Source organism: Rhinopithecus bieti, unplaced genomic scaffold (assembly GCF_001698545.2).
Source record: "Rhinopithecus bieti isolate Rb0 unplaced genomic scaffold, ASM169854v2 scaffold_15676, whole genome shotgun sequence".
Classification (NCBI taxonomy): domain Eukaryota; kingdom Metazoa; phylum Chordata; class Mammalia; order Primates; family Cercopithecidae; genus Rhinopithecus; species Rhinopithecus bieti.
The window spans coordinates 1,631,493-1,643,210 of record NW_016809194.1 but is presented as its reverse complement, the minus strand read 5'-3'; the positions used below and the strand labels follow the sequence as shown (position 1 = coordinate 1,643,210).

The following is an 11,718-nucleotide window of genomic DNA, read 5'->3' as shown; positions in this document are numbered from 1 at the left end:
AGATTTTATATATACAATATATGTTTATATATACACATATTTGTGTATATATACATATAAATATATAATGTGTATATATACATTAAAAGTTTTTTGTAAAATTTATTGTAAAATTACTATACTTTATATATATACAAAAAAATTTAAGTTAAATTTTAAAGATATATATGGTTAAAGAGCAAAACAAAATACAAAAGTGAAAAAAAAATACCCTTTATACTCGTATTCATAGCAGTATTATTCAAAAGAGTCAGAAGATGAAAGCAACCCAAGTGTCCATCAACTGATGAACGGACAAACAAAATGTGGCTTATACATACAAAGGAATATTATTCAGCCTTAAAAGGAAGGGCATTCTGACACATGCTACAACATAGATGAACCTTGAAGACATTATGCTAAGTGAAATAAGCCAGTCACAAAAGGACAAATATGATTCCACTTACATGACATAGCCAGAATAGGCAAACTCAGAGAGAGAAAGTAGAACAGTTGTTACTAGGCGCTGGGAGAAGAGAATGAGAGTTATTTTTGAACGGGTATAGATTTTAGTTTGGGATGATGAAAATGTTCTGGAGATAGATAGTGATCACGATGGCAAAACAATGTGAATGTATTTAATGCTAATGAACTGTACACTTGAAAATGGTTAAATTCCCTAGTGAAAAATCATAGAGACAGAAAGTTAGAATGGTGATTGCCAGAACTGAAGGGATGGAGGAACGGACAGTTATTATTGAATGGATACAGAGCTTCAGTACGGGAAACAGAAAGTTCTGAAGCTGAGTGGTGGGGATGGTTGTATAACAGTATAAATGTGCTTAATGCCACTGAACTGTACACCTGAAACAGAATATTATTAATCAAATAGAAAGGACTCTATTATAAAGTCTATTTAGGATCCCGAGGCTAGAAGCAAGCTGTTAATACTGATTATCGCTAATTTTTCTACAATAAAGCTGCACTGCTTTCATAGTAAGAATGATTTATTCACTTAATATTGTTTGTTGACAATACATACACAATTTAAAGTTTCTTCTTGACTTTAAACAACTAGAAATTATAGACAAGATAACGTTCTGTGCAAGAAAGGCCTACACTCCAATCAAGGGACCCATATGAAAAGAAAATGCCCTGACATTAAAAGATTGCCAAGTAAAGCCATATTCCATATCTTAAAGCAAAATTTTTCTTCTTAGGATTACCACTTTAATCTACCAACTACTTTCAACTACACTGGGTAAATTTTTGTACAGAGCGTGCAGATACTCTTTTTCACCACCAGATGGAGCATATACAATTAAAATCACACTGATTTTAGAACTTGGGGATGAAGGAGAAACTAAATTTAAGAAGATGCTGTGGAAAGTGAAATCCATCAGGATTTTTCTGGTACTGCAGGTGAGGATTAGGGAAACTGAAAGCCACAAAACACTACCTATACTTCATCTAATCTGTTTTAGATGATAATGTTTTAAACCTACATTAAATCATATTATTAATACACATATACTCAATATATCACGATTTTTTCTTTTTTTTTTTGAGACAGGTCTTGCTCTGTTGCCCAGGCTGGAGTGCAGTAGCATGATCATGGCTCACTGTAGCCTCAATTTCAGGGGCTCAACTGATCCTTCCACCTGAGCCTCTCTAATAGTTGGGGCTACATTTTTCTATTTTTTCTAAAGACAGGGCTTCATCATGTTGCCCAGGCTGGTCTCGAACTACAGGAGTTGAACTCCTGCATCAAATGATCCACCCCTCTCAGCCTCACAAAATGCTGGGATTATAGGAGTAAGCTACCATGCCCAGCCTATATCATGATATTTTAAAATTGTGCAGTATACCATAGCAGAAGATAGACTGCATTTGGGAGTCAGAAGTCAGAATCTGGACTTTGCCAATAACAAGTTAGTGACCTTAGGTGAGACACTAACTTAGCCAACACTAACAATTGCAAAATAAAAGAACTGAGCAAGATCAGCATTTCCCAAACTGTGTTCAGCTGAATTCTAATGCCATAAAATGATGATTGATGATTCTGTGGTCAAAATACACTTGGAAAATGCTTCATACTACAGCCTCATCCTTATCCTAAAATAAGTAATGCACTAGCATATTTACAGTGTTTTTGAGTCTTACAGGAAAGAATCTTGTTTCACTCTAAAAGAATTTCCCAAATTTATGGAACCATGGAGCTCTTTTATTCTCAGAACACTTAAGAAACAGTCTATACCACTAAACTTATATTTCACAAGCAAATACAGAGTTTGGGAAGTGCTGGTAAAATGATGTCTAAATGTCCTACAAAGACTTCCAGAACACCTCCAAACTGCTTTTATTAGGTTAACGATTTAAAAATAATTTCTCCTAGCACTCTCATTGGAAGTATAAACTGGCACTAACTTTCTGAAAGGCTATTTGGCAAAATGTACCACATTTTAAACATAGCATATTATTTGCCCCATTATCTCACCTCTAGGATCTTCCCCTATAGGAAAAAACCCGACTAATGCATAAAGATGTATTTACAAGGATATTCACTGCAGTAGTATTTATAATAGAATAAAGAAAAAAGAAAATAACCTAAATATCCAGCAATGGGGAAACAGTTAAATACATTATAATATATTCAAATAACAAGCCAGGTGCGGTGGCTCACGGCTATAATCCCAGCAGTCTGGGAAGCTAAAACAGGTGGATTGCTTAAGCCCAGGAGTTTGAGACCAGCCCTGATAATATGGCAGAAGCCGTTGCTACAAAAAAAAGGAAAAATTAGCCACGTGGGGTGGTGTGTGCCTGTAATCCCAGCTACTTGGGAGGCTGAGGTGGAAGGATTGATGGAGCCCAGGATGTTGAGGCTACGGCGAGCCATAAGCTGTGATCACACCACTGTACTCCAGCCTGGGTGACAGAATGAGACCCTAACTCAAAAAACAAAACAAAAAAGCAAAAACAGAATAGTATTGTTACTTAATGGGTCTAGAGTTTGTTTAGTGGGTAATCCTTACAAATAGTAATCCATATTTACTGACAAAAAAAGATACCCATACTCCATGGACAGAATAAAATTGCATGTAAAATGTGATCCCATACACATAAAATTTCTTATTTGTGTGTGCCTACAAATTGTCTGGAAGGACTCTTACTAAAAATGTTAACATTTCACACCCATTAGGATGTCCTATTAACAAAAAAGCAGAAAATATGAAGTGTTGGCATAAATGTAGACAAAATAGAACCCTGTGTATTGCTGGTGGGAATGTAAAATGGTACAGCTGCTATAGAAAACATTATGGCAGTTCCTCAAAAAATTAAACATGGCATTACCATTTGATCTAGCAATTCTGTATCTGGGTTAAAGCAGGGATTCAAATAGGGTATTTGTACACCAGTGTTCATAGCAACATCATTCACAATAGCTAAAAGGTGGAAAATACCAAAATGTCCATCAACAGATTAATGGACAAACAAAATATGGCATATACACAGCATGGAATATTATTCAGCAATAAAAATAAATTCCGATACATGTTGTACATAGATGAACGGTGAGTCAGATATTACGCTAAGTGAAATAAGCCAGATAAAAAAGACAAATACTGTATTATTCCATGTATATGAAGTACCTAGAGTAGGCAAATTCATAGGGACAGAAAACACAAGACTGGTTACCAGTGGCTGATGAACAGAGGAATGGAGTTATTACTTATTGGGTACAGAGTTCAGCAGGGGAATATGAAAAATTTCTGGAGTGACAGTGGTGATGCTTGCAACAATAATATGCACGTACTTAATGTCACTGAACTGTGTATTTGAAAATGGTTAAAATGATAAATTTTATGTTATGTATATTTTACCACAATTAAAACAGGCAGAGGGCAGTGGCTCATGCCTATAATCACAACATTTTGGGAGGCTGAGGCAGAAGGATTGCTTGAGCCCAGGAGTTTGAGACCAGCCTGGGCAACAAAGTGAGGCCGTTGTCTCTGCAAAATAAATAAGATAAAATGAAATAAATAAAATAAATACTTTTTTTTTTTTTGAGACGGAGTCTCGCTCAGGCTGGAGTGCAATGGCGCAATCTCGGCTCACTGCAACCTCTGCCTCCTGGGTTCAAGCGATCCTCCCGCCTCAGCCTCCCGCGTAGCTGGGATTATAGACACCCACCATCATGCCTGGCTAATTTTTGTACCTTTAGAGACAGCGTTTCACCATATTGGCCAGGCTGGTCTGAATGTTAACGTCCGTTATCTCTAAGAGAAAGAACTAGAGGTGATTTACTTTTAAAATATACGTTTCTATATTTATTGATGTCTTCCTCCTATTCCTGTTCCTTCCACCCCCTGAAGCCTTTTAGCTCAACAAGCAGGATTTATTTTATGTATTTATTTTTTATGTTCTGGGATACACGTGCAGAACGTGCAGGTTTGTTACAGAGGTATACATGAGCCATGGTGGTTTGCTACACCTATCAACCCATCATCTAGGTTTTAAGCCCCGCATGCATTAGGTATTTGTCCTAATGCTCTCCCTTCCCTTGCCCCCCAACCCCGACAGGTCCCAGTGTGTGATGATCCCTTCCCCGTGTCCGTGTGTTTGCATTGTTCAACTCCCACTTATGAATGAGAACACACGGTGTTTGGTTTTCTGTTCCTGTGTTAGTCTGCTGAGAATGACAGCTTCCAGCTTCCAGAAAAAAACATTTTTGGAAGCAAGAAGCAAAATCATTCCCGTAGCTAGACACCATCCTGTGAGTTTACAAAGCCTTTGCCTAATCACTTTATACAGCGATTATCCGTCTCCATAGGCCTGTGGAGCAAATTTAAGCCAAGAGTAGAAATGAGGACATTGAAGGATATCTCAATCACTCAAAAATATTTACTGAATGCCAATGAGTCAGCTACAGTGCTGGGTACCAGAATGTACACATTATCTCCCTTAACTTCATATGAGCCTGAAAATTACTATATAAAGTACCTATTATCTCTATTTTATAGATAAGGAAATCTGGGTATTATATTTAATGATACTCAGAGATGTATATACTATTAAGTTTTTTTAAAACCCAACTGCAAAGCAATTATTTACATTTGTTTTAAAATAAAGTCGTGTGTGTATAATTTTATGTATAAATCAAAATGTTAATAGTAGTTAATCTCTGAACAGAAGGCTCAAAGGAAATTTATCTTTCCTTGAAGAGTGTTTATCTCTAATTTTAAATTTTTTTTTTTTTTGAGAACGGAGTCCTCACTCTGTCCGGCCCGACTGGTAGTGCAGTGGCGCGATTCTCCGGCTCACTGCAAGCTCGCCTCCCAGGGTTACACGCTGCTCCCCTGCTCCAGCCTCCCTCCGAGTAGGGCTGGGACTACAGGGCGCCCGCCATCCCCCCGGCTAAGTGTTTTTGTATTTTGTTAGTAGAGACGGAGGTTTCACCGTGTAGCGCGCAGGATGGTCTCGATCCTCCTGACCTTCGTGATCCACCCATTCTCCCGGGGCCTCCCAAAGTGGCTGGGATTACAGGCTTGAGCCACCGTGCCCGGCCCTCTAATTTTAATTTTTTATCACTGCAAATGTATTCCTTTTGTATTAAGGAAAAGATTCATAATGTTATATATCAAAAGGCATTACTATAATGATAAATATGAAAGTTAATTACATTACTGTAAGAAATTCTAACTTCTTATGGGATCAAATCACAACTTTAGATTACTACAAAAAAATCATTGGTAAGAGAAAAAGTTACCATGTGGAATTCCACTTACATTCTGTCTTTTCCTTTTTTCCTTTCTTTCCTTTAGAAGAAGTAGATGAACGAGACGATGCAGCAGACTGGGCTCCTGACGAATGCTGGGAGGTAACATCCACAGAGGAAGGATCACAGGCAGACTTTCTGTTAGAATGGTCCTCCTGAGGGCCTAAAGTGCTACTGTCAAAGAATAAATAATAGCAGTTCTAGAAAGAAAAGTCTTACAACACAGCTAAATTGAAGATATTTAAAAATCTATTTAATCACTAGAAGAATATAACTATAATCAAAGATGGCTTCCACTTTATTATTAATTTTTTTAACCACCATCAACCTGGATTGTTCCCTATGGTTCAATTTGTTACTAAGAAAAATCTCAGGTAAGTGAAACCAATAAAAACTAATATTCAGAGAAAAGTATATAATGTTGAATACTGGAAAATATGGCCTCAATTTCTATTCAAATTTATAATTTATATATTATAACTATTTCTCCTCTTATAATCTTATGGAGAACAATAACTTAACATGTTCTTCCTCTACCTGGAAATAAAATGCATCAAATCATATTGATTGGTGATATTAAATGTCACCATAATTAAATCATTGAAAGTTTTATTTAAAATTTGATATTTTCCTTAGAGCTCAAAACTTAAAACTATGCTTTTCTCATATAATTTTCATACCTATTCCTATTAATCTAATTAGATTTAACTAATTTTATAAGATTACCTAATAATTTTACATGGATTATAATTTGTAATATTTGAAAAAGATGATATTAAGTATGAATAATTACAGATAAATGTATATGGTAGCAAAATATAGGGAGAAAATTCTCTCCAACAAAGTCTGATTCACTTATTATGTGACTATGTACAAGTAATTTAACCTCTGCTTCAGTTTGCTCTCTCAAACAGAAATGGTAACAACAATACTTTCCACATCAGGCTATTATAAAAATGAGTTAATATAGGTAAAGTCTTTCAGTCTTTTCAGTGTCTTGCACACTAAGTGCTCAATAATTATCAGATGTTATAATCATTATAATTATTGTTTTCAAAGCTTTGCAAATTTTCAATGTTTTCTTGATTATAAAGAAAATTACTTATTATTTGGAACCATGGAGTCACGTATCTATCTGATCTTCCTCAATTCTATCACAGAAAACCATTTCTCAAGCTTTTTATGTTAGTATACCATGGACTAATTTCCCAGTACTCCAATACTCTACTGGGAATTCATGGACTGATTTAATAACCTATACTCTGCTTACTATGTGCCAGGTCCTGTTCTAAGTATGTGATTTATTTTTTTCTTTCTTTTTTTGAGATAGGGTCTAGTTTTGTCACCCAGGCTGGAGTGCAGTGGTGCAATCTCGGCTCACTGCAACTTCCAACTCCCAGGTTCAAGCAATTTTCGTGCCTTAGCCTCACTATATTTCATTTAATACTCATAACAACTCTATGAGGCAGGCAGGTACTATTAATGTCCCCATTTTACAGAGAAGGAAGCAGAAGCATAGGATGGCTAAGTAATGTGCATAAATACAAACAACTAATAATCAGGAGAGCCTGGATTTAAACAAAGGCAGTCTGGATCCAGAGCCCCATGCCCTGGATTTCCACTACGATGTGCAGCCTCTATATGTATCTTTAAACAAGCAAAACTTTGCTAATATTCAGACCAGAGTTCTCATTTGTACATTTTCTCACTCTCCAGAGTTTATTCCATATTGCCAATATTTTCTTACTGAGGTTCAAGAGTTGACTTTTTTTCTGTCAAAGTTCCACTCCCTGGAGAGGAGACAAAATCATCTTCATATGAAACACTGCTTAGAGGAGTTGTGGTGGCATTCAAAGGCCGTGATGTTGATGTTCCTCTGTCCAACTTGTCTTCAAACCCTGGCAAAAGTAATAATTGAAACATGGTTAAAAATGAAAATCAAGAAACTATAAGAAAAGCATCCCATCCATGGAGATTAGCAATATGGGCTTAGGGACATTTTAGTTTCCTTTAATAGTGCTTCTTTTCTATTTACCTTTATATCCAACGATACTTTTTTAAAGCTTTTTATTAGGAAAATTTAAAACATACATAAAAACAGGGAGATTAGTATAATGAAACCGAAGTATTCATCATCCAGCTTCAACAATGACCAATACATCACCAATCTAGTTTCAAATAAACCTCCTACTACCTTCATCTACCACCCCCCAGACTATTCTAAAGCAAATTGCAGGTAACATTTCATTCTCATTTCATCTCTACATATTTTAGTTTAACTATAAAATCTTAATGAACATTTAATAGAACTTAAGAAGAAAAAATTTTCTTATAAAAAAAGATGTTGATTTAAGCACTTTACTTTCATCAAAAGAAATCAAAGTAACTTTCAAATCAAAACAAATTTAAAATTACCACTAATAGAAATGTGGCTAAACAAAAGAAAGCAATAGCATATGAAGGTCTATACAAGACCATTAAGAAATACCTAAATATGAATTCTAGGAAAAAGCAATGTGATACCCAGTTGAGCATAAGAGGAACAGATGAAATACATTCACTACATAGAGGGGAAATCTCTGATCCGGAAATTCTAAGATAATGTTACTATAAAATGGGCAGATTCCATATATAGCAGGAAGGATAGAGAAAGGGACTTGAGGGAATTGAGTCCATCATAGAAAAGGAAAGCTGTGTTACAGGATTTCAGGGATAAGAAGGGAATGTTAGAAGTCATTGTTTCAGGAATCAAATATATAGCTACGTTACTGTTCAAAGTCTGATTGCTATTCAAACTAGTTTTAACAAACATTAATAGAGTTGTTTTCATATTAGAAATGTTACTCCAGTTATCCCGTTATCCCTCTCAATTCTTGATTGCTATATTCCCAAGAATTCACAAATCACCACTGTGGTAAGAAACATACTTAGTTTCTTTTTTTTTTTTTTTTTTTTGAGATGGAGTCTCACTCTGTCGCCCAGGCTGGAGTGCAGTGGCATGATCTCAGCTCACGGCAATGTCTGCCTCCCAGGTTCAAATGTTCTCATGCCTCAGCCTCCCAAGTAGCTGGGATTACAGTTGCATGCCACCACACCCAGCTAAATTTTTTTTGTATTGTTAGTAGAGGCGGGGTTTCACCATGTTGGCCAGGCTGGTCTTGAACTCCTAACCTCAAGTGATCCGCCTGCCTTGGACTCTGAAAGTCCTGGGATTACAGGTGTGAGCCGCCGTGCCCAGCTTATACTTAGTTTCTATAGAAGTACATAACTATGGTCACAGAAAATGTAGTATATATGTGATATATATCTAATCCTGAACATCATCTATGAATTTCTCTGAACTAGATAAAAATTTCTACAACTACCAGTCAACTATTATTTTATGACAATAACAATTTTTAAATGAAATCTTAAAGATTAAATTACTAATACTCTATTTGAGGCTTGCAGGAAATTTAGAAGATGACTAATACGGACAATAATGTCTCCATTATCCACTCAATGAAAAATGTGTACTAAAGTATATATCTTGTACAGAAATTATAATTCATCTTAATATACAAATAGTACAAGCTATACTTATTTTTCTCACCTTTTCCATATAACTGATAGGATTTTGTAAAAATATTAATGACGCTATGTGGGCTTCCCTTTGCCAGTTCTTCCCATGGCCCTTTGCTTTGTGTCCCACCTACGTGCCCAAAAAGTGGCAAGAATTTTTCAGCTTCTTTCTGAAACTCTTTGATGGGTTCATGACTATTTCTTTCTCCAGCACAAAATTCCTTTTCTTTTAAAATTTCTGCTACTTTCAAAAGGGGCTGTCCATGCTGCTCTCCCTCTTCTTCGGAGAGACTCCCCTCACTAAGAAGAGGCCCTTCACTGACTGAATCTATGCTAGAACCAAGAGATATTTTGGCTTTGTCTTGAGAACAGGCTTGCATATCAGAGCTAGAAGAGTCAGTCTGCCTTTTACATAACTGTGCCAGTAGCCCTTCTGGTCTGGGACTAGGGGATCTCACTCTAAAGCTTGATATGGCACTCTGAGGTCTTATCATCTCAGGAAGCTTTTTAAATTCACTGAGATTGCCTACACCAGGAAGATCATCATCAAAAGTTGCATGAGATACACAGGTTCCCAGCATCTTCTGAATTCTGGCAGAAAAAACATCTTCAGTATCATCTTTCACAGGTGGAGCTACAGCCTTGGTCCAAGGTCCATCTTCTTGAGGTGCCTGCTGCACATCATACTCAGTGTTCCATGCTGACCCATAGTTAATGTTGGCCCCAGCTAATTTCTTGGCTTCACTTTCAATTCTGCTGGACAAAGAAGCAGCTGTTGCTTTCAAGGCTTCAATACGATCCAGTTTACTCTTATATTGACTGGCACTAGGTTTTAACAAGGCATCTGTATAAGTAGCTGGTGAGGTCACATATGGTTGAGGTGTAAAAGTTAATGGCCTTGAAGCCATATTATGATTCTTTCTGGTTGGTAAAATAGATTCAAAATCCTTATGCAAAATTCCTACATGCTCTAGACTCAAGAGATGGGAGAGTAAACTTCCAGCTGTTGCAGCAAAAGGCTGTGGTTGAGAATGGTGAACTTGTGGGCTCAATCTGTCAGGCTGCATCCATGTAGATTCCATCAAGTCTTTTCTGGAAATGAAAGTCACAATATGTTAGCTAACTAAACCATCATTTAAAAAAAGTTTTGTTTTTGTCTGATTATAAGAGTAGTGAGTATGCACTGCAACAAAATAAGGACAGATAAAAAACATAAAAAAGATAAAGATCATTCAGCAAAACAATAAAAAAGAGGCACTGTTAATATTTCATTTAGAATTATATCCTTCCAAACATTTTTCTATGTGTACATTATGTTTTGGTGGTATTGTTTGCACAAAAATGGGATTTTACCATATATACTGTTTTGCAAACTGCTTTTTTCAACTAAGATGCCATATTTTTAAAAAAACTATTTAAAAGAAGGCAATAAGATCTCTAAAATTCTATAAACAAAATTCCTTACAATACTAATTATAGTTTTTAAAACAACATTACATAAAAGAGAAATGCTTAAAATTGCTAAATATTAATGTAGACATGATATAGATTATTCTAATCAACAAATATTTACTATATGCTGAACACTTATGTTTAACAATGTACATGCTAAACAGGGAGGTTATTATAACCTACTAATACTTGTGAAAAATTAATGAATGTGAAACAATTAAATGCAAAACTATGAGTGCCAACTATAAATATGCAACTATAAATATAAATATACAGGGTAGGGTATCCATTAAGTCTAGAAACAGAATAAAGATGTCCTAAACAACATTATGTGTATTTACCTATATCTCTAGACCATAGACTTCCTTTATATTAAGGGATACTACAGAGAGATTACAGGACGACATCAACTACTAAGAAGACCCTTAGAGGAACAGGCCAGGAACAGTGGCTGATGCCTGTAACCCCAGCACTTTGGAAGGCTGAAGCAGGCGGATGACTTGAGGCCAAGAGTTTGAGATCAGCCTGGGCAAAATGGCGAAACCCCATCTCTACTACAAATACAAAAAAATTAGCTGGGCATGGTGGCATGTGCCTGTAGTCCCAGCTACTTGGGAGGTTAAGGCACAATTATCACTTGAACCCGAGAGGTGGAGGATGCAGTGCCCGAGATGGTGCCACTGCACTCCAGCTGGGAGACACAGTTAAGACTGTCTCCAAAAAAAAAAAAAAAAAAAAAAAAAAAAAAAAAAGGACAACAACATGAGGCTTTGTCCTTGGTCTTGTCCATTATTTTAGGACGATGACATAAAGGTATGCTTATCAAACTTGCAGATGACATAAAGTTGGGAGGCATGGCTGACCCAACAAATGACCAAATTATGAGACAAATTTATTTTTATAGGCTGCAATCTTAAACCAAACTAATATGGATAAATGTAAAGTTCTGC

General features: G+C 36.1%; 1 protein-coding gene across 2 annotated transcripts in view; it reads right to left on the bottom strand.

Annotated features, from left to right (window-relative positions):
- CEP350 (centrosomal protein 350) overlaps positions 1-11,718 on the bottom strand; it is a 153,387-nt gene that overhangs the window by 75,542 nt on the left and 66,127 nt on the right. For both annotated transcript variants that reach the window (XM_017888813.1, XM_017888814.1), the window contains exons 12-14: positions 9,348-10,408; positions 7,503-7,653; positions 5,766-5,929 (exon numbers count right to left, since the gene is read on the bottom strand). In XM_017888813.1, coding sequence (XP_017744302.1) covers positions 5,766-5,929; positions 7,503-7,653; positions 9,348-10,408 — 1,376 coding nt within the window. The remainder of the gene's footprint in view (positions 1-5,765; positions 5,930-7,502; positions 7,654-9,347; positions 10,409-11,718) is intronic.